This window comes from Mytilus trossulus, chromosome 4 (assembly GCF_036588685.1).
Source record: "Mytilus trossulus isolate FHL-02 chromosome 4, PNRI_Mtr1.1.1.hap1, whole genome shotgun sequence".
In the NCBI taxonomy this organism is placed as follows: Eukaryota; Metazoa; Mollusca; class Bivalvia; order Mytilida; family Mytilidae; genus Mytilus; species Mytilus trossulus.
The window spans coordinates 32,654,860-32,678,904 of NC_086376.1; the positions used below are offsets into that span (position 1 = coordinate 32,654,860).

Here is a 24,045-nt window from a genome sequence, read left to right on the forward strand (position 1 = left end):
AATAATATCAGGAAAATGTATAAATTTGATGCAGATTTAAGGTTGGTGTACGATTAGAAAAATATAAAGGGTTTCATTCAGTAAAACAGTTGTCATAACAATGCAGGTATACTCTCAAATAGTCACCATACAGCAATCAGTGATGAACAAGATTTGAATTTCTGGCAAGGTAGATGAGTTGAAAATGAAATCACCAAAGATGAGTGAATTACAAATGCCAAGAATACATACAAAAAAAATAAAGTCGAAACAACAACCACAGAGAGGTGTCTTTATTCTTAGATAGACACAGGAACATGTGATATGATTAAACTAATACATCTGTGATTTCAGAGAGGATCCAATTCTAGATTTGTCATTGTGAATTCTTCATTATACATAGTATTGATATTTGTCTTATAGGTATAGCCATTTCCATCTTTTTTTAAGGGGCAAAAAAAAAGTTCCAAACAATTTCAAGTGATTTAGTTGAAAAAAGAGCAATTTTGGTTCAGAATAATAATAATAATACTTTATTCAAAAGCAACACAGCTTATAGAATATTCATTTTTACAATGTTTTTAATGCACATGTATCAGAAAATGACAATAAATTCATATGAGAAATAAGGAATACTAATTGTTAATTGAAATTGATTGTGTTATAATAGTAGTTTAATCATTGAATATATGAATGTTACATTTTTCAGAGTTTGGCTGAGAGAAATAACAAATTACTAAAGGACAAGAAGGTTCTGCTGATAACAAACAAAGTAGAAATAGAGAGACTAGAAAGAGAAAAGGTATGTATTTATCAACCAGTTACATTACTGAAGATGAACAGAATTTTCTTTGTTTTTATACTTAAAGTAAATCTGAAACTATAAACTGGCAACAAATTAAAAAGATCTAGAATTAAAAAGATATTGCACTATGAACTGGTGAAAGAGCACTATGTTGGAACTTATCAGTTGTTACACATACATATCAATAAACTGTACACTACAGGTTTAATTATGTTCTGTATTGAAACTCTGCCCTTAAAGAAAGTGCCAAAAAAAAATTCATTTTTATTTTTAGACAGTTCTTTTGATGTTTATAACTCCATCAGATTACGAATTCTTGACTGATACTTTGTTGTGTTTTAGGTTGAAATAACAACAGAGCTTACCCACAAGTTAGATGCAGTTACAGCATCCTTAGCAGTAGCCTCAGGTATAACTCAAATTAATACAGGTTTCTGTTGATTCATTATTATATAATCCCCAGTACTATGGAAAAGTAATAATTGAGAATGAAAAGGACATTATTTATGAAATTTGAAAAGTCTGAAGCACTATTGATTTTAGAATATAAAAAAGACAATACCCTAACATTTTAGTTAAATTTTAGACAGTTTTCGTGCAATACGAAAGTGGCCGCATTCATGTTCATCCTTAATATTGAAATGTAAGTTGTATTTTATGATGATACTTGACATATATAAAGGTTGAGGATGAACACAGATGCGACCACTTCATTTTTGACAAAAACCATCTGAAAAGTGACATTTTTTTGCATCTATGGTAGATTTTTCATATTTGAGCTTGAATTGGATCGTTTTTAATGACTAAATCAGTTAAAATCTTTCACATAAACTAATTGTTTCAAATGAAATAGACACTTACATGTTTTAAAAGCGGTGAAAATCTTTTGTCATATGAACATGAAATTTGAGGCCAAAATTGGTTCTTACCTGACCAATTTCTCTCTGTTTAAGATGTAGTATAAGTAAACTAAATCCTTTAAATTAATCATTTCTATTGCATACATGTGATTCTTCTGATGTTAGTCAAAATCTCCTGCTTTTCAGACCTCTTCCCTCCCTCCCCTTAAAATTTGAAATCTTCCGTTTTTAAGAAAATGTCACCCTTTAAAATTTTTAGTAGACATTTTTGAGTACAGACAGAGAAGAAGTCAGAGAAACTCGAGATAAAAAAAGGATGATATGTAGTTTAAATACACAAAAATACATATTGCATATGTCGACAAAAAGTCGATTAAAAATCTCCAGTTATGAAGCCCAAACTCCAGCTGAAAATTTCCAAATCTGGAGTTGTGTCTTTACAACTCTGTCATAAGTCTGCAATTGTAGGAAATTTTTCTGTTTGATAAATAGTAAATAAATGTTTAAAAATTTCAAGTGAATGAGACATGTTATATTTTATTATTTTAGTTGCAGAGAGTAAAGCATCTACATATGAGAAAGAAGTCCAGGTATTTAACTTATTTTGAGTTTAGACCTACATGCTTTACTGGCCTAAAGGTTTTTAAGAATTTCTAACATCAATCTTCCGTTCTGGTTAATGAGCAGTCACATAATTTTAAAAGATATTTTTGGTCTACTTCTTTTTCCACTGATACCTGATATTATGATACTGACAAAACAAAATCCTACCTCTGATAAGGTTGCATGGCACCACTTGATTATATTTTACCATCACCATCATTGCTTCTATTATGTACATATAATAGCAAATTGTTGTTTGGATTTTTTTTTATCAATCATGCACAAATCACATGTTTTGATCAAAAATAATTTGCCTTTATCTGAATAAATGCATGACTTCTGCTTCATGTCATGTACGCCTAATAAAATTTAACTTCAAAACCTTGCCATCCATACGTTTTATAAGGGGAGAATTAATCTTACTTATTTCTGCCTCTTGTTAAAATCCATGAGAACTTTAAAAATATCTAACATAGAAGTTTATTAAATTTTCATAAAGTCTCTTGAAATTTTTATTAGGAACTTAAGGAGGAAAATGAGAAGAGAAATGAAGAGATTAAGAAACTTAAAGATCGTCCTGTATCTGCTGGTAACCATGGAGATGAAGGTGAAATCAAACAATTACAGATGGCACTCGCCATCAAAGAGGAAGAACTTAGGGTTGCTCTTGCTGGAGGTGCTGTTGTTATGGCAACAAAGGAAGAGGAAACAAATGTGTCAAGTAAACCAATCGTAGCTGCTGCTGTTGTTAGCAGTGAAGATAAAGATAAAATGTCTCAGGAAAGAGGTCAGATTACAGACGAGAGAGACAAAATGATGGACGAAAGAAGAGAAATAGATGATGAAAGGATAAGTTTTCAAGATGACAGGAAGAAGTGGCTGGATGAGATTAACAGACTCACAATTGAATTAACAGCACAGAATAAGGTACGGAAAGGGGGGGGAATTAAAAGATCATTATGTTTGATTTTTTTTTTTATTTTGCTAGACCAAATCAAAATTTAATGTATATGTACATCAAGTAGGGTATTATGATCTAAGTTAAGCTTTTTTTGCAAGTTATGATGTAAAGTCATTTTATGTGAATTCCCTGACAATTTCAGAATACCGCTGAATTAGAAGTAAGAAATGACAGTTTGAAACATCAGTTACAAGATAAGGCAGCATTACAAGCCAAGTATCATGCTTTAGAGAGTCAGTATGAAGCATTGTCTGTGATAGTGAAAGGTTCTGACTCAGCTAAAGAGGCTGCAGAGGAAAACATCTCAAAGACGAAATCTGATAAAGATATGATGGAACAGGAACAGAAAAATAAAGAGGAAGAGATTAAAAAATGGGAAGAAAAGTTTAAAAAGAAACACAAGAGAGACCCAACAGATGAAGACAAGTAAGTGTACATGTTAAGATTAAAAAAAAACTCGTCAATTATACGGCCTTTATCACCGTCATTTGTGCGTTTAGGGGCGTTGTCACTTCCCTTCCAATGTTGAGCGAGTGGTTTGAAAACTATAATTCTATATTGTACGAATTATTCGTCAAATTGAATTCTCAAAATTGACAATCAACACTGCTGTCATTAGGGAATTGTCAGTAAGTACCTACAGAGCAACCATTATTTCTAGTTTATCCTGCTCAAAGACGATCACTAAGACGCTTGATGAACGTAAATAGTGCAGGGATACAGGCGACCCCCTCTATCTGATAAATGATGTCTTAAAGGCGTGCATAATTGACAAGTTTTTGATGGTGACGGATGAACTCGAAAGTGGTCTATTCCTGAATAATATAATTAAAAAAAAGTCCACATTCAACTATTCTTTATATTTTTACATACTGGTACCTTTTTTTTGTAGTTGTTTATCTTCTTGATATAAGTTTAACACACTAAAGTGAATAGATTCCTCAAGTAGCTTATCAAATGTTAGATAATTTGATGTAATGAATTAATCTAATATTTGAGCTTCTGATTGCAGGTCTGATTCTGTGAAAGAAATGTATGTACAGAAGGAAGAATTGGAAACCATGGTAACCTCATTGGACCAGAAACTTGTTACTTATGAGAAGGTTCAGAAAGGTGAAGTTCCTGATCCACCAGAGGTTGCGCCTGTTCCCATGGCAATCATAGAACCTGAGGTTAAAACTGTTGAGGTAAAACTTTTTTCATTATGTGATGAAATTTACATAATGACTAAAACACAAAAGGTGAAGGCAATAGTTTTTCAAAAATACATATTAAAATGTGCTATTGAAATGTATCATATTTTTTTTCTTCCTGTGATTGTATTTAACAGCTGATTTTAATAGGGAGGAATGAAAAGTGTCTTGCATTCTCTTAAAGAAAACAGGACATGAGTCTAGGATTATGGGAAGTAATTGCATATCTCCTCGAAAAGTTGGGGGAAAGTAGACCAATGTATATAGGTAAAACTCTGCATAAGGTTTGTTAAGCCTTTTCAACTCTTAAAGGTTTTTGGTTTCATTCTACATCTGTTGCATTTGATTTATATAAACATGATGAAAGTCTGCATAATAATTCCTTTTTTACTGTAGGTTAAAGTTCCTGATCCTTTAATCCTTGAAGAACTTCAGAAAGCTCAAGGAGAAATTGCTCGACTTAGAGATCAGATTTCAGGTTTACAAGAAGAGAATACCAACCATGCAAACACAATCAGTGGTCAGAATGAAGAACTCTCTAATCTTAGAGATAGAATAAGTCAGTTAGAGGCAGAGGTTGCTGCTCTGAAAGCAGGTGCTGCCACAGTTGTTACATCAGCTGTCAGTAATGAGGTAATTTTAAAAGTGAAGAGTAAAAACTGATGTGAAAATTTATCAGGATGAACTTTGCAAAAAGTAAATTTTACTTTCAGAATTTTGCTAGTAGTATTATTTATGATTTATTATGTATAAAGCAATAGCATCAATGTTATTCATATCTTATTATTGTTGATTATTGTACAAATCCAAGTGAATAAATAAGATACAATTCAATATTTAGAATGACTAAAATTATATGAAATTATTATAGATATTGACAAGATAAGAAAAGCAAAGGGTATTGCAAATTTACAACTTTTATCATGTCTGAACATCTATTTTATTCTTATTGATCTATAAGGAGAGAAATGACATTGTTACAAAATAGATTTGTTTTAGTCATTAATAATATTTTACAATTTTGTTGCAGGAAGTTGAAAAGTTAACTCAAGAAAACAGAGAACTTAAGAAAGATATGAAGAAGATGTTGAAAAGGATGGAAAAACAGAAAGACACTACAAAAACTCCATCTGGAGGTGAATATTAACATTAAAAAGTCTTATATCAAATAATGACTATTCAATATAATCAATATCAGTTTATATTTTTTGGCAATTTTGAGTTCTAGAATACCATATGAAGTAAAAGTTTGAATTAAAAAAGAAAAATGTCATCTTTGATTAAGTTTAAAACTTATTAAAAAAGTTTTTGCCAGTTAAACTTAACAACAAAGTTAAAACATATGTCACAAAACTGAGGTGAATATTGCAAAGTTTTTGTATGAATAAAAGGAGGTGTTTGGTAAATGTAAGAGAGATAACAATGGACCTTCACAGTTTAACTAAATACCTATACAAAGCCCTGAGAATGAAAGTTTATATATATTTTTTTACTATATATTTTATTTGATGAATATCAAAATTATTTCAGACCCAGATGAACGAATGCAGAACTTGGAAGGCAAAGTTTTAGACTTAGAAGACAAGGTTATAGACCTGGAATCAGATAACAAAGGCTTGATGGAAGATAGAGATAAACTAGCCATGGAAAAGGATGGTCTTTTGGAGCAAATATCTGTAAGATTTTATTTTTTTTATATTTGTAAGGGGAGATAATTTGAGTCAAGTGTACTTTGATTGACAAATATCATGAAAAAAGGTATCAATTAATAATGATTTAGCTTTATCACTTTTAATTTAATGTATATTGAATGAACTATATTCTTTTATCTCAATATGAATTGTTTTATGATTATTGAATGAAATAAATTCTGTAATCTTGATGTGTTTTATGATTGAAGACTCTGACAGTAGCAGCAGGTTCTAGTACTACCACAGCTACACCTGTAATGGCGGTAGCAGCTGTCGCAGGATCTAAACACGATCAACCTGATGTAAGTTTGTCTTTAATCGCCTGTTGATCAGAATTAAAAACAAAAAACAAACTGTGAAAGGTTAAAATTAATAAAAGGAGATGTATACTGAATCGTAACAGAAACATTGTATTTTTCGAAAGCCTAAATTTTCAAATGCATTGAAAAAAATATATATTTCCTATTGGTTTAAGTAAATTACCTTCAAATGATGCTAAGATTATGTTTAAATCTCCATAATGGCTGACTGCGTTCATTAATTTTGATTGTTCTAAAAGTGGTCTGGATAGATCTGTTGGACACGTTTCGAATTTCATGATGATGAGATGCACGTTGAATCCGTGCCTATATAAGGGTATTTTAGAGGTACAAAGTTTTAATGTCATAATTATCTGTTTGATGCCGTACTGATGCCACAACTTAATCTTCAAAAAAGAGAACAGGCAATAGGATGTTTGAATGCAGGACAGCGGCCTCAAGTCGTTGCAACATCTACATGAACGCAACAATGCAACAAACAGTACAAGGACCTTCCACACACTCAACGCTAATTGCGGACCTGAATTATATAAATCTGTGAACTGGTAGTGAAATTTTTTATCAATGAACAGTAAATGAACTTACATGATACATAAGGCTTTAAAATATACGGTAGCTTTAATTTGCTACTAGTCCAGAAAAGCTATGAACTAATTTATTAGAGAAAATTAAATCTACAATCAGTATCAAATTCCATAAAGGGCAAAAAAAAATACTAGTAAGATATCAATAAATACAGCTGCCTATAAGAGTTTTGACTTGCAACTGGTGGCTAAACTGTTTCTTTACATGTTGAAGGAATTCGAAGGAGGGTCACATTTGAAACAATCAATCATTGTACTTTTATGATGTTAAATTATTTTCGCTAGATGATGGCATAATGATATGGAAAATATACAGGTATCTTGTTGTAGGGAAACACATAAAAAAATATTCATATTTTAATAGGGATGCAATTTACCAGAGCATGCAGACTTGATAATACAGTTGGAAATAAAGAGCAAAGAACTAATAGAGAAAGACAGAGAGATATCTGAGAAAGATAGACAGATTGAAGAAAAAGATAATTTGATTGAGGAAAAAATGAAGGTAAAAAATTATAATCAAAATACAATTTTGTGAATGACCCTCACATTCAGAATTGTTTACTACAAATAAATAGAAGAAACCCTTTATGAAATAGATTTGTTTAAATTCCAAAAACTATGTGTATTGAATAAACTCATAAAATTGTTTGGGATTTAGTGAAGCATATGTAAAATAATCTCTAGTTGTCTAAAACAGGGTATAAACAGGGCAAAACTATTGTTTATCGAAATAAAAAAAGACATTAGAATACAACTGATTCTCACATACTTGATTTATCAATTTAATGAATTAAGTGACAATAAAAACCAATATTTTGTATGTAGCCATTCATGAATTGTTTTCATAGATAAATGGGGAAAGACTTCAGAGTTAATTAAGTTTTTAGTTATACCATGGTAGAAACTGTAAAATTTGATTAGAATGACATCACACATTTTCAACTCACAGATCCTTGAAATATATTAAAAAAAAATGTAAAATGAATTGTTTGAGATACAGAGCCTTTTAATATGCATCCACTTAAATAGTACAAATAGATTTTAAAACAAGAAAAAGTTTCTGTTGTTTTAACAATAATAATATTTTTATGCAGGAAATTGAGAAATTGAGAATTCAGTGTAAAGAAATGAGATCTGACATGATGAAGATGGCCAAGTCACATCAGAAACTTCAGACCAAACTCAAAGATTTGGACCAGTTAGAGAAGACCAAGAAACTTTTACAGGCCATGTCCTTCTATGTAAGTAGTACTGTAGAAAGATTTGGACCAGTTAGAGAAGACCAAGAAACTTTTACAGGCCATGTCTTTCTATGTATGTAGTACTGTATTAAGAGTGGCAATAGATATATAAGTCGTCTGTACAACCAGTGCTTAAACAGTGTTCTAATGATCATACATGCTTGGCATTTGTTTGTGCATAGTATATTTCATAAAGGGGAAAAGCAAGGCTGTATTTTTCAAAAAGAATTTGATTAATACTCACAAGTTTGAATCATTTGGCATTTCTTGGATTACTACCAATAATTACTGTTACGAGAGAAAATACTCATTTTTAACCGGATTTTGTGACAAAAATGTTGGTTATTGATTTGGGGATGCTCGGCGGCCGGGCAGTCGGTCGAGCGGTCGGCAATCAAATGTTGTCCGTGCATTAACTCATGAACCGTTCAACCAAAGATTTTAAAATTTTAATATGTTGTTACTGGTCACAAAATGGAGGTCAAGTTCAATAATGATGATTTTGACTTTTACTGTTCAGTAGTTATGGTTCTTGTAAGATCGTAAAATAGCGTTTCCAGTGGTGTCTGTGCATTTACGCATGAACTGTTCTACCAAAGCTTCCCAAATTTTAATATGTTGTTAATGATGACTAAATGGAGGTCAAGTTCAATAATGACGATTTTGACTTTTACTGTTCAGGAGTTGGTTCTTGAAAGATTGAAAAATGGTGTTTCCAGTTGTGTCCGTGCATTTTCTCGTGAACCATTCAACCAAAGCTTTTCAAATTTTAATATGTTGTTACTGATGACAAAATAGAGGTCAAGTTCAATAATGAAGATTTTGACTTTTACCGCTCAGGAGTTATGGTTCTTGAAAGATCGTAAAATGGTGTTTCCATTCATGTTGTTGCATTTACTCCCGAACCATTCAATCTAAGCTTTTCAAATTTTAATATGTTGATACTGATGACAAAATAGAGGTCAAATTTGATATTGACGATTTTCACTTTCACCAATCATCAGTAATGGTTCTTGTGATATTGCCAGGACACAAATAAATTTTAGTAAATGCGGTTTGCTGTCGTTGTGACAGCCTGTTGTACTTAACCTCATTTCAAAGAGTTAAAGTTACACATACATTATGTTTGCTCTTGAATTTTATTAGAAAAGATTTGAATTTTAAAGTAGAATTCTATTAAAGACAGCGTTTTTGTTCTTAATCTCAGATACAAGATATTCATCGTGAGCAACCACCAGCTGGTGAAGGAGTCAAGAAACGTCTGGAATCAGTGACACCTGGTGTGGCTGCCTTAAAAACAGCTGAGGAAAAAAATAAAAAATCATATGATGCTTGGGCAGAAAAGTTCAAGAAAAAGAATGGAAAAGATCCTGGATCTAAGGACAGGTATACACTTTATTTCTACAAGGCAGATTTAGATGTATTGAAATGCTGATGTTTGTTTTACTGTCTGCTGGAAATAATAAAGGCTCTGACATTTACTGTTCTAATAACATTTTAATTGGAAATAATAAAGGCTCTGACATTTACTGTTCTAATAACATTTTAATTGGAAATAATAAAGGCTCTGACATTTACTGTTCTAATAAGATTTTAATTGGAAATAATAAAGGCTCTGACATTTACTGTTCTAATAAGATTTTAATTGGAAATAATAAAGGCTCTGACATTTACTGTTCTAATAAGATTTTAATTGGAAATAATAAAGGCTCTGACATTTACTGTTCTAATAAGATTTTAATTGGAAATAATAAAGGCTCTGACATTTACTGTTCTAATAAGATTTTAATTGGAAATAATAAAGGCTCTGACATTTACTGTTCTAATAAGATTTTAATTGGAAATAATAAAGGCTCTGACATTTACTGTTCTAATAAGATTTTAATTGGAAATAATAAAGGCTCTGACATTTACTGTTCTAATAAGATTTTAATTGGAAATAATAAAGGCTCTGACATTTACTGTTCTAATAAGATTTTAATTGGAAATAATAAAGGCTCTGACATTTACTGTTCTAATAAGATTTTAATTGGAAATAATAAAGGCTCTGACATTTACTGTTCTAATAAGATTTTAATTGGAAATAATAAAGGCTCTGACATTTACTGTTCTAATAAGATTTTAATTGGAAATAATAAAGGCTCTGACATTTACTGTTCTAATAAGATTTTAATTGGAAATAATAAAGGCTCTGACATTTACTGTTCTAATAAGATTTTAATTGGAAATAATAAAGGCTCTGACATTTACTGTTCTTATAAGATTTTAATCAAATTTTAGACAAAGGTTAACATAAGCTGTATCTTGGACATGTTTGGATTATTTTCTGAATTATGACCTTTGAAATGTGAATGATATGGGAATTTTCATTGTCAGCATCCATAGATTTCTCAGTGAAGTTAAATGAAATGTTTGTCAAAGGTCTACTTCAGCTTTATTACAGTTGTCTTCCTTGATCAGGGCTCATCAATTATTTTTTTGTGGGTGGAGGGGGTTAGAACTTGTACCCCTAGCAAATGTATATGATAGAACTTAGCATAGAATTTATATCATTATTAAAAGAGGTACTTTTGGGCTGTTACCCTATTTATAAGGTTTCTCATTTAACTTATAGGGATGCTGAAGGAGAGAAACTTTTCCGTGCATTGGAAGTCAGTAAGAAAGAGCATGAAGACATCCAGATAAAGATTGAGGCTCTGACAATCATGCAGACAGGAGACTACAAAGCTCCTATTCAAAGGGAGAAAACTGTTATTGAAGGTAAGAAAATTATTTCGAATTGAAATTTTATTTATAATCAAAATGTCAACAGATTTTAAAATAAAATAGAGAAAGGGAAAACTGCTTCTTTGAATTACCAATAAAATTGTTCATTTACTTGGTTTTTGAAATATCTTTTTATTAAATTTCAGAGGAAACTCCAGTTAAACAGATGGAACAACAGATGTCAGAGCTAGACAATAAACTGGAGGGCTTGGAAGGTGAAAATGATCAGCTGAAATCAGAGAAGAGTGAAATGGTGGCAAAAATGAGAGTAGGTGCATTCTTTAATATGCTTGTTTTATTTTAGTTTTTGCATAAATATAAGGTAATTGGATGAAACATTTTTGAATGCTTAAACATATTGTATATGTGCTATTTTATTGGAGTACTTCATGTTTCATAAGATTTCAATTAATATTTATTCTCATATCAAAGAAATTTAGGGTATAGCTCTCCATGCAGTTTACGATGTAAAGCTCATAATAAAAGCTTTTGTTTTCTCCAGGAACTAGAAGTACAGTTAGAGGAGGCAAGAAACAAAGCAGAACTACAAGCTACTCTTGCTACAGGAGATATGAATACAGAGGTAATATTTTACTTCAATGACCCTTCTTCAAATTTTGTGAACCCCATTGATAGACTTGTGGCAGGGTGTTTACCTAGATTGCAGAATAGATAAAAATAAATAAAGAGTAAAACAAAAATTACATAACATGATTATTTTTCAAACAAATCATCATAAGACCTGATTTAATTTCTTTTTATATTTTAATAGGAATTATCACACCAGATTACCTCCCTTCAGAAGGAGGTTTCATTGTCAGAAGCAGCGTTACGTCAAGAAAAAATGGCTCATAACAACACAAAAGATGAGTTAGAAAATCTACGGAATCAAATGTCTGTTATGAAAGATGAAGTCGATAATCAGAAATCAGAACTACAGACTAAATTGGCAAATGACAAGAAATTATTGGATGCAGAACTCAAAGTCAAAGATCAAGTGAGTTAAACATTATGTTGAGGTCAAAGATCAAGTGAGTTAAACATTATGTTGAATTAAAACAATCCTTTGTCATACATGATTTAATATGTAATCCTTCACTGTCAAAACATATTTTATTCCAAGTAAAAGTCAAACCAAACTGTGTTTAATTGTTGATTTTAGTCAGTTAAACTTCTTTTCTATTATCGAATGGTTTTCACCTAAATATTTTGCCAAAGAATACTCATGAACATTTCAGTATAAAATACAATGAGTTTTGTCATTAAATTTAGTTGTGAAAAGAGTCATGGTTTTCTTAAGGTAAGTGTTTTGTGCAGAGAAATGTGTTTCAAAGATTTAAAAAAAATAAAAAATATTATAATGGTAGAATACATGAAGTGTTTTATTTATTTGATATATATATGATATGATAAACATAATGATGATTTTATGTTTATTTAATAGGAAATAACAAAACTGACCACAAGAAATGATGAGTTAGAAAAAGCAAGACTTGCTAATGTTCCACTGGATACTGCAAAAGAAATCCAAAATCTCCAAGCCAAACTGGTAAGTACACTTTATTTGTATCTCTTCTAAACTTATAATAGCTAATATCAGTATAAAGTTAAATTATTATGATCAATAAATTTTCAGGTTTAAATGATTCTATTCAAGATAGGCTAGCTTCAGATTTTAAGAGAGTAACTTGATGTTTCTGGCAATTTACTGCAGATAAAAAATAGTTGTGTTTTGTCAAATTTACATGCTAGAGTTCATTTCTTTTCAGGCTCTTTTAGAGAAAGATAAAAATAAGTCAGGTACTGAGACTACAGCTCTTCAAGGACAGATATCTGAACTGAAGGTCAAACTAGAGAATGCAAACAAAAATCTAGAAACACAACGAGCTACTGCTAGAGAAACTGAGGTTTGTGAACTATTCACAGTATTACACTTGTTGAGTCATGTTGTTTAAGATTACCTGAGTGAAATTGTTTTTATTGTAAAATGCTAATTCTGTGTAGACTTTATTCTGTGATTTATCAAGGCTTTCAATGGATTTAGAGTCTTTAAAAGCATGTTCACCTCATGTGAAGACGTCTTAGTTATATCCCTGGCAAGGTAAAACTAAAGACTTGAATTTGCTGCTTCTTCTCCAGCATGAAATATTTATGACTAAAAGCAAAGACTGAGTTACCTACCAAGCTATCAAGAATGTGTGTGACTACCAAGCTATCAAGAATGTGTGTAGGACTAGTGCAAAGCAGGTTATTTTCATATCTCATAAACATATTATTGTTCTCAATATTCAAGTAATATTTGGAGCTTGATGTTGAGCTGCCATTCAATTATACATGGTTAGATGTAACATTTACTTGAGATTCTAAGTAACTTTTGCCTGTATAAAGTAAACCTTTATTTTGTAGGCTAAGGTGAAGAATGCTAAAACAGAAAAGGATAAAGCTGTTAGAGATGCTACATCACAAATGGAGAAGAAAGAACAACAGAGAATAAATGAAGACAAGAAAAGGATTTCAGCTCTGGAGAGAAAAATTAAGGAATTAGAAACAGTGAAACCTTTGGTAATTAACAATTTATAATCATACAAGCTAGACAGATTTAAAAAGATTAAAGGGTCTTGTTTTTTATGTTATATCTGATGATATTTGATGCCTGGTTTTACAGAGTAACAATTGATTTTGTTATTTTTATGAAATTTTATGTCAGACTAGGAAAGAAGCTACTATTTTATATAAACAAAATACCATGAATAATAATTCAGGGCCTGGAACAAATCCTTTTTTTTTTTTAATTTTTTTTTTGGACTTATGATGGATTTTTAAAGGTAAAAGGTAAAGGATCGTTCCTTAACTGTGGGTGTTTAATGACAATACTTATTATTCAGGGTAAGGGAGTGGCAGTTGCAGCAGTAGGTTCTGACACTGCATCACAGAACATGAAGGCACAAGTTGTAAACCTGAAAAGGGAAAACAACGAGGCCAACACCAGGATAAAACATCTAGAGCTAGAACTGAAGAAAGGAGGAGGGCGACCTGGAACTTCTGCTGCTGGTGGTGATGATGTAAGCCTGTTGTTTATTTTAAACATATTTATTTATAGTTGATTAGGAAACAAATTATTACAACTTATATAAATCCCTTTCCACTTTGCTTATTTGAGTGCTGCGGTGTAGGTGCATTAGTCTGCTCTTTTTTGAAATCTACAAGTTTGTCTTTTACGTGCAGGAGATATTGCTCCCTCTTAGCACGGGTCTATCGTTTATGGTCCCCTTCCAACAGACTATCATTGTTTCTCAAGACCATACTTGCAAATGGGATCTGAAATATTCAGTCCTTGAAATTTCTCCCTGTTACAGGGATCGAACCAGGAATCTTTGTGAATGTAGTCTGTTGTGATTACCACTAAAACACGGCTCTCTTAATAGGTCTGTTGTTTATCAAACATTTCTCAAGAAAGAAAGAATTTAAAAAATTTCTTCATTTATTTGGATCTTTACAACTGTATACAGATATTCTGTTGATTTTGATTTTTTTTTATCTCTTCGGCTAACCACTTTTGATTCTCTAACTTTATGACTATATTTGATTCTCTAACTTTATGACTATATTTGATTCTCTAACTTTATGACTATATTTGATTCTCTAACTTTATGACTATATTTGATTCTCTAACTTTATGACTATATTTGATTCTCTAACTATATGACTATATTTAATGAAGCTCACTGGGCTTTTCAGCATAGACAATCTTGTTTTGACATTTTTGATTTATTATTTTGAACTACCTTAATTACAGAAAAATCTCCAGAAAAGACATGAGAAGATCCTGAAAGAACTTGAGAGGAAATTAGAAATAGAGAAAAGCAAAACCGAGAAGTTGCAGGAATCTTTACAGGGAACTGAAGATGATTTAAAGGATACAAAGAAGGTGAAGAATATAATATTATCTAAAAAGAAGTAACTCTCATGGTGTATTTGTGAAAGACATGAGATAAAAAATTTATAATACATAATATAAAATTGATAACAAAATAAAAGGCTTATAATACATGTACCGGTATGTATAATTCATAGGAGATATTGGAGAGGAAATTTAGTGGAAAAGAAATCAGCATACTTTTTCAATTTATATGTATGTGGTATAATTTTCAAGGGGATAACAACTGTAAACCAACTGATGTCCGTGTGCTGTTAATTTTCACGATTTTCACAAGAAGAAAAACAAAACCTGAATATACGTTAAACTTAGATCTCTTCCATTTGACTACTTCAAATATATTTGAAAATCGTGAAATCTAATTGCCGTGAATTGAACTACTGTGGATTCAATATTATTCGTTGGATACCAATTTTCGTTGATTTCGTGTGTACAGTAGAACCACAAAATTAAATGTTCAATGAATACAAACTTTTATATAGGTTTATATATACTGACTCGGCAAAACCACGAAATTAAATATCCACAAACATGCAAGATTTTCTTTATCCGCAAAAATAAATGAATCCACAGTATAAATAATTCAAAATAAAGTATCCTCTAAAACAAGTTGATTTACCGAATTCAAATTTGTTGATAGGAAAAAATAGGGAAATATATGCATAAAAGACTTTAAAGTAAAGGGATATTTAGTGTCTAATCAATCACAGATGAATATAAAAACTCTACAAAATATTGTATAACAAGCTTGTCTATTCATGTGGCATATGTGTTATGTATGATAAGTAAATTATGTTATTTTATGTCATGATGTATTTACTTTCTCAGGATAGAGATAACAAAGCCAATGAATTGAGAAAGTTAGAGGCAGAGTTAGCTGCCCTTGGAGTAGCAGCCAAAGAAGGAGTAGAAGCTGCCAGTAAGGTCAAAAATTTAGAAAAGGAAACCAAAGTTTTGAATGAAGAAAATAAAGTTCTGACAGAGAACTATAATACAGAAAGGGTATGTTTTTATAAACAATTTATTTCAATCTTGAAATGAATCAGTTTGGAAAAGGTATTAATTTAGGTGTTTTATTTTTTTTTATACAATTTGGATTTATAAATTTTATTATTCGACATAGGAAGGAGGAACATTTGGGGATAACTATACAGAACGTGAGGGTACCCAAATTGCACCTATTTTGACAGTTTTTTAACCTTTGTTTATTTATGCTTCAGACAAAAGTTTTCGTTATGTGTTTATTTTGTAGATGTATCATTATTTACTATATGAGTTCACAAATTTAATTTTAAATCCATGTGGAATCATAGAAAAATTGGTCTGAACTGACCTCCAAACCATCAATGATTCTGTAATGAGGAGCACCCAAATTTCATCCATTCTTATTTTCGCATCATCAAAAGTCAAATAACAGAGGTTCTGTTTAATTTCTTTAAATATTTTAAACAATTTGATATAAGTCTATGCTTACGCTTCACTTTTTAAGATATGGATACTTGTAACATATTGTATTTTCTAATTTTTAAAAGATGACGTTTTGATGTCATCGCATGGTGATGTTCTGTACATTTTGCTTTTTCAGTAAACACTTCATCTGTTGATAAATACTGTGAACGTTTTTTGTATATCTAAATATGTTTACCTATCTTGAAAGACGTGCATAGTATCAAATCATAAAAATACAAATTGTTTAATCTTGTAAGATTTCCCCTGCTATTTTTGCTAAATAGGTGCAATTTGGATACCGTGACGTTACATGTTTATACTAACTCCATTTTTACATATTTTAAATTGTTAAGAAAAGAAGTGGTATCTAAAAAAACTACAATTGTTTTACATTGTCTTATCGGGGCCTTTTATAGCTGACTATGCGGTATTTGTATGCGCTATTTTAAATTTGTCATTGAACAAATTTTCTTTGAACTTTTGTCTGTTGAACAGGTTCTGAGAAAGAAGTATTACAATATGGTTGAAGACATGAAAGGAAAGATCAGAGTATACTGTAGAGCTAGACCCTTAAGTAAGACTGAGTTAGGCAGAGTAAGTAACAACCTGTAGGCAGATAGTTCTTTAATAAAATTGTAACAATGTGTAACAATGACTTTGACAGAATAATTTTGTCACAGATCTAGACCAATGAGAAATGAGCAGTTACTGAGATAAAAGATACATGTATACTGGGTTTCCCCCTGGAGTATGTAATATAAAAAAAAAAGAAATTTACACCCTTCAGGTTTGCATTGTATCAGTGAAGATATAAAAGAAGTATTCATTTGAAATATATTGCTTTCACCACAGAAAATCGATTTAATTTCTCTGGTACCAATTTTTCGTTGATTGTGTAAAACTGTATTTTTGATTTCCTGGATATATCAAAGTCTGGGTACAAGCCTATCAAAATTTGAATTTTGTCAAACATTTAAATTCGTTTTATGCACGTTTAATAACTAAACTCTCCAAAATTGGTACACAAAAGTATCTGAGAAATAATGAATGAGGTTCAAATCACTTTTACAGTATGCGTAAACATATTGCAGTGTAGCACTCAAATATTTTTTAATATTATAGGGTAATATGCTTTATGATTATGTAGGGTAATATGTTTTATTATTGTAGTGTAATATGTTTTATTATTACAGAGTACTGTAAATTCAGAAATTATTGCGTGCATTTATTATTGCGATTTTGTCATTTTACACTTAAATGCGATTTTAATTTTTACGATTTTGAGAAAAAGTCATTCTTAATTCACCTAAAATATTACAAAATGCGAGTTTAAATTATTGCGTTTGCAACTCAGTCGCATTATTCGCAATAATAAAAACATCGCAATAATTTCTGAATTTACAGTAATATGTTTTATTATTATAGGGTAATATGTTTTATTATTATAGGGTAATATGTTTTATTATTATAGGGTAATAGATCTGTACTGAAATCCCAGGATGAGTACTCCATTACTGTGGAGACACAGAGAGGTATCAAAGACTTCCAATTTGATCAAATTTTCATGGAAGATTCAACACAAGAGAAAATATTTGAAGACACAAATGTAAGTTCACAGAATGATTATTTGTTTTTATTACCAGCATGATTAAGTTTGCTAAACTGACAAGGGGTCATTATAATCTACTGTAAATGTGAAGGTGTTTGCACTTATTTGGCATTAAAAGTAAAGTGCTCAAACATATCCCCCTTATGAACAAAGTTTGCTATCAGCAAGGTCTTGGAAGAGTTCTTCAACTTTGTACTTGTTTGGCTTGATAAATATTTTGATATGAGCGTCACTGATGAGTCTTATGTAGACGAAACGCGCGTCTGGCGTACAAAATTATAATCCTGGTACCTTTGATAACTAATTACCAACAATTTGTACACAAGTTATGACCCTTGAAAATAGAAACTATATGGAAATCTCATGTCTACAATTATTTTGTAGGATATTTATGTAAAAGTTTAAATGAAGCAAAACTTTTTTTTTCAATTATTAACCTAGGACAGAATTTTTTAGGTATATGTCAGTTTAAATCATAATTGACCTGCATAATTTGATGTCATTCGTGGTAAAAATAACACTTTTAGATTTAAAGGTGTCATGATTAAGCTCCAAGGAACATCTACATCCAGAGAAACAGTTGGTTTTTTTTAAATGAAAAATAAAACCTTTACATTTTGTCCTTTTCAATGTAAATTATTTACAATTGTTTCTTGGACAAAATCCATGATTGGTGACTAATTTTAGGTTTTTCAATTCTTGAATGTCTTCAACAGTCATACAATACATAAAATAATGTTATTATGGATCTCAGCTTTATGAGGAGGATATCAAATTAATTTAAAGTTTACAAAATCCCACAATAATGGCTTGTTTAGCTCATATTCATTGGTTGATGATTTAATTCCATGTTTGTAAGAAGTTACCAATGTGCTGGATCTTGCATTCGTTATTTTACACTTTGCTCAAGTATTAATTTAGATAACAGAAATATTTTAATCATTGTGTAAGTGAACTTAGAAAGCATGGAAAATTGATATTCTTTGAAAAATAACATAGTATCATAGACATGGGAAAAAGAGAATGATAATTATACCCCTGCTTTCAAAAAAGGCCGCTTTCAAAAAAGAGGGGTATACTGTTTTACCTCTGTCTGTCAGTCCGTCTGTCCGTCAGTCCGTCCGTCCCATGAAACTTTCGTCACATTTTTAAAGCAATTGCTTTCATGCCGTCGCGTATGGCCATCTTTGTGACCCAGATCAGAGACTCCGCCCAGATCAAGCCATAGTATTTTGTTAAACAGGCTCCTGGTCTGTCATTCTTAAACACCTATGTATGTTTTCTAATGCAATACATAGCTTGAAACTTTTGAAAAACGTTAGTGGATTTAAGAAGTTTCAGCATACGTTCTTGTAGATGTATTTTTGTATTTAGGGGGACACCGTTTGACTATCAAAAAACATAGACGTCCGAGTGAAAAAAAATGCATTTTTATACCTGCGATTCCGTTTTCCGTTCGTACGATGTTTCAACAAAATATGGAATCATTTCAGTTGTTGATTTAGTATTGAAAATTTGACTGATATAATATACGGTTTTATATGTTTAATTGGTGTTTTTTTAAGAAAGAGGTCAGGTGCTCTTGTTCATTCATAAAATTGTCGTTCATTCATAAATTTATCGTAAAATCAAAATCACTACACAGATTATCAGGTTATACGTAGTTCCAAATGATTACCTGTAATCTAAAAATAGACAAAGTTAACTGACCTATTTTGTTGATTTGTTTGCGCAAATAAGTTTGTTTTCCTTTTTTGTCATAACTCCGTAAGATTTATCGATCACCTTACTAATGAAATTGACCCGTCCAAACGTGATAGATGCCAAGTCCAGATGAACACTGGTATTAAAGAGATAATGGTAACTGCAATTACGATTATCCCAATATGGCGACGGTAGATATAGGTAAAATCTTTACACTCATTTTTCTTACATGTAGCATGCTTTTGTCAATAGTTACTCAGCTGCAAGGTTTATCTATACCATTACATCATATTTGAATCGTAACGGTGCACTGGAATTGTCTAAGCGCTGTGAAAATAGCCGTTGAAAAATTCGGGATGATAATCGTAACTCTATGGTATTTTTCTTCTTTGATAATCGTAATTTTCTTAATCGGATAATAGTAACTGAAACATAATAAATGTGTCTTTCAGCATTTCAATGGTATTTTGTGTGTTAAAAATGTAATTTAATAGAAAAGTACGAATTATATGGCAAGCATGCAAATACAAAAATGTTCCTTGTTTAGTACCTTCAATATTTTTATCTACAATATCTTCCATGTATGCAGCATATTTTTCATATACCGAGTATTTATGAATGTTTAATAAGTTTGTTTCTTATTTTGCGGAATATGGGTTATTCAATTATTCTCAATTTTGCAGTCATTCTTTGAATAAGTATTTCTTGTAAGAAAATTTAAAGCCACATCAATTTTATTTCTTGATTTTCGGGCTTTTGGCCAAACTATAAAAACACAAAGCCATGTTTGTCAATGAACTCCACGTTACTTAATTTCATAATACACAAAGAATCCCATGTAGGGCCAATCTTTCTCTAATCTTATATAGCATTAAATGTTTTAAGGATGTCATAATAATTCAAAATTATTTTTTTATAGTTTATATCTGAGATACTGAAATTTCAGTGATAGTCATGAAGTAGCCAATACAAATAAGAAGATGTGGTATGTTTGCCAATGAGACAACTTTCCACAAGAGACCGACAGGACTCATCATTAACAAATATAGGTCACCGTACGGTCTTCGACAATGAACAAAGCCCATACCGCATAGTCAGCTATAAAAGACTCCGAAATGACACTGTAAAACACTTTTCAAAGTTTTCCCTTGTTCATCATAGCTTTTAAGTTATGATATCATCCATGAAAAATGATCGAAGTGACATGAAAACTGTAGCCACTAATTTCTCGTCAAACGGTTTTTGACGAATACTAAATGTCTTTCCTACTTCGTTATGGCATAATAGGGTATGTTCTAGAATTAAATCACCGGGGGCAGAAATAGCACATATAACCACCTGCAATAAATGAATTTAAACAATATTAACTATATTTACTATTTACTTCAGAAATTAATTTTTGTTTACTGTCTTAATCAGAAATCTGATATAAAGTGACACATGCGTGTCGCCTGACAATTATTATCATGTATCATAATTTCCATCGCTCATTCACATATTTTGTGGCTTACCTAGTGTTTGGAAATTTCTGTAAATTAACAAAGTTCGTGTTTTCCCATTTCCAAATTTCTCGAAGCTTGTTCACCCTTCCAATTGTATGATATACTAGACTAAGTATGTAGCTGTTTTCATAAGAACTATTAATTATATATACATAAAAAGAAATGTCATAAGATGTTGGTACGTGTCGTAAATAATTCATCGCCATAATTTCATAATATGCTATCAGATTTACGTTTTTAGTGTCAATATTAATAAAACAGTTTCCAGTTACGATTATCTTTTTTATTTTTAGATACATAATTACGATTATCTTTTTTCCGAGTTACGATTATCATCCCGAATTTTTCAACGGCTATTTTCACAGCGCTTAGACAATTCCAGTGCACCGTTACGATTCAAATATGATGAAATGGTATAGATAAACCTTGCAGCTGAGTAACTATTGACAAATACATGCTACATTTAAGAAAAACGAGTGTAAAGATTTTACCTATATCTACCGTCGCCATATTGGGATAATCGTAATTGCAGTTACTATTATCTCTTTAATACCAGTGATGAAGAGATATTTACAATTTGGAATTTTTTAGTTTCATAGATTAAAAAAAGTACATCCTTTTGGGATATCATATTCAAAACTGGGTATGCATGACAAATGATGAAACCATTATCCTCGTCTTTCCAATGGACGAGTCTACTACGTTTGTTGACCCTCGACGGTCCACCGTGTTTGCAATTTTATTTCACATGTTTTCGAAATATTGAAGATCATTTTCACAATGTTTGACTTTCCTGAAATTGGATAAATATCAAAGCAACTTAGAGCTGTTTGTTCTTGACGATTTAATGTCATGTTTGTCTGTGATGGCCCCTCTTTTCGGGATTGCATGAGAATTATAGTTATCTCGTACCGCATGAGGATGACACATATCAACTGAGCAATAATGTTTGGGACTTAGTTTTTAAGAAATGATGACAAAGTAACATTATGAAAATATTTTTAGTCAGCTGAAATATATATTTATTTTTTACATGTTTATGTCTTGTAAAATATTTTGTTTCTTTCCCGTTTTTCAACCTTTGCGTCTGGAAAGTTAAAATGTTTTTACTGAAGTGTTAAATTTAAATTAATTATGAAAATTAAATCAATAAAGGAAATTATTGCCCAGTTACAAACACTACTAGGGGATAATCCATAATAATTTCTCTAGGAGTTATATGTTTCAGCACATGTATATTTGACCCCAATTTTAGCCTGGTAAACGTGTTGTCTCCTTGTGAAATATAAAACATATTAGAAATGACTTTCTGCTAAAGTCTTTAATTGATATAAAGTTAAAACCTTCTTAATTCTCACTAGACAACACTCCTGACATGTTTAATTCTTAAATATATGTGGATGAAAAAAAAGTCCCCAAAACATAAACATGGCAGCAATTGCTTTTACAGCCTTTCAGGCTTTGATTCTCAGCAACTACAATACAAGGATTTCTGAAATTTGGTTTCAGGGTTTATCTAAGTCAGCTATACCGTGTGATGTGTTTTCAGATTGATCACTTGACAACTTCCTGTTTACCGAACACTTGTATAATTTTACACATGATAGCCAAGTTGAAAATTTTCGTCACATTTTTTCGCAGGAACTACAATAAAAGGATTTCTGAAATTTGGTTTCAGGATTTATATAAGTCAGCTATACCGTGTGATTAGTTTTCAGATTCATCACTCGACAACTTCCTGTTTACCGAACACTTGCATATTTATACACTATTAATATTATCCATTTGCGGCGGGGGTATCATCAGTGAGCAGTAGCTCGCAGTTTCACTTGTTAATGTACTGTTTAGTTTCACTAATTAAATGTTGATTAATGTTGATTGTTTTTTTTAGAATCTGGTACAGTCTGCTGTTGATGGTTACAATGTCTGTATATTTGCCTATGGACAGACTGGTTCAGGAAAGACATTTACTATGATTGGAGACAAGGACCAGAACTTCCCAGGAATTGCACCAAGAGCTTTCAACAGAATATTTGATCTTATAAATGAATTAAAGTACTTAATTTCTGTCAACTAGCACCTTGTAAACTTGTATTACTAAGTTTAGTCACACTATGCCAACTTGTGCTACTTTAACTATGTTTGTAAAAACATGACCATTACTTAATATTCCATTTGATAAAGTTTTTTTGTGTTTTAATACTATGTAAGGCTACAATTTTTGAATTTGTTGGTTTACAGATCGTCCAACCCGATTTTGCCTATTTCCAGAATAAAAATAAAATTGACTTTTCATGTTTTCTTATTCCCATCGACCCTAACAAATGCATTATCCTTGCAAAATTATTAAAATGTTCTTTTATTATGAAATGCATTAATCACTAACAAAATTGATAACACTTTGTGTTGTGAAAAAAATAAAACTTCCAGTTTACGTTTCTAAAAACAGACAAATCGTTTATAAGTGACCTTGAAAGTTGTTTGTGCAAATAATTTTGCAGAACGAAACCTATGTTTAGAACCAATTACACATTACGTTTGTTTCCCTTATTTGTCTTCAGTCCATAAGATGCATCATCTCATAGAAATAGACTTGTTCAAATGTGCTGGACAGGTGGAAGACATCATGATCAAGTTAAAGTACAGAATATTAACAAATCATTTGAAATTTTCTTGTTTCATAGATAATAAAATATCGTCCATTTGGATAAAAAAAAAAAAGAAGGGAATGAATGACAACACATTAACACGATATTCTCTTTTTGCCAGTGGACAAGTCTATTACATTTTTGACACGTGTGTTGAATTCATTTTCGTACGATGTTTTTACATTTGTTT

At 31.0% G+C, this 24,045-nt stretch overlaps 1 protein-coding gene across 3 annotated transcripts in view; it reads left to right on the forward strand.

The window, feature by feature from the left end:
• Positions 1-24,045, forward strand: part of LOC134715134 (centromere-associated protein E-like) — a 42,304-nt gene that overhangs the window by 12,777 nt on the left and 5,482 nt on the right. For all 3 annotated transcript variants that reach the window (XM_063577075.1, XM_063577076.1, XM_063577078.1), the window contains 26 exons: positions 689-781; positions 1,127-1,193; positions 2,194-2,234; positions 2,767-3,174; positions 3,351-3,634; positions 4,221-4,395; positions 4,798-5,034; positions 5,432-5,537; positions 5,932-6,077; positions 6,302-6,394; positions 7,361-7,501; positions 8,094-8,240; positions 9,448-9,626; positions 10,855-11,000; positions 11,153-11,274; positions 11,509-11,589; positions 11,779-12,003; positions 12,451-12,555; positions 12,776-12,913; positions 13,413-13,568; positions 13,892-14,068; positions 14,803-14,934; positions 15,772-15,945; positions 16,888-16,986; positions 17,864-17,998; positions 23,099-23,262. In XM_063577075.1, coding sequence (XP_063433145.1) covers positions 689-781; positions 1,127-1,193; positions 2,194-2,234; positions 2,767-3,174; positions 3,351-3,634; positions 4,221-4,395; positions 4,798-5,034; positions 5,432-5,537; positions 5,932-6,077; positions 6,302-6,394; positions 7,361-7,501; positions 8,094-8,240; positions 9,448-9,626; positions 10,855-11,000; positions 11,153-11,274; positions 11,509-11,589; positions 11,779-12,003; positions 12,451-12,555; positions 12,776-12,913; positions 13,413-13,568; positions 13,892-14,068; positions 14,803-14,934; positions 15,772-15,945; positions 16,888-16,986; positions 17,864-17,998; positions 23,099-23,262 — 3,971 coding nt within the window. The remainder of the gene's footprint in view (positions 1-688; positions 782-1,126; positions 1,194-2,193; positions 2,235-2,766; positions 3,175-3,350; positions 3,635-4,220; positions 4,396-4,797; positions 5,035-5,431; positions 5,538-5,931; positions 6,078-6,301; positions 6,395-7,360; positions 7,502-8,093; positions 8,241-9,447; positions 9,627-10,854; positions 11,001-11,152; positions 11,275-11,508; positions 11,590-11,778; positions 12,004-12,450; positions 12,556-12,775; positions 12,914-13,412; positions 13,569-13,891; positions 14,069-14,802; positions 14,935-15,771; positions 15,946-16,887; positions 16,987-17,863; positions 17,999-23,098; positions 23,263-24,045) is intronic.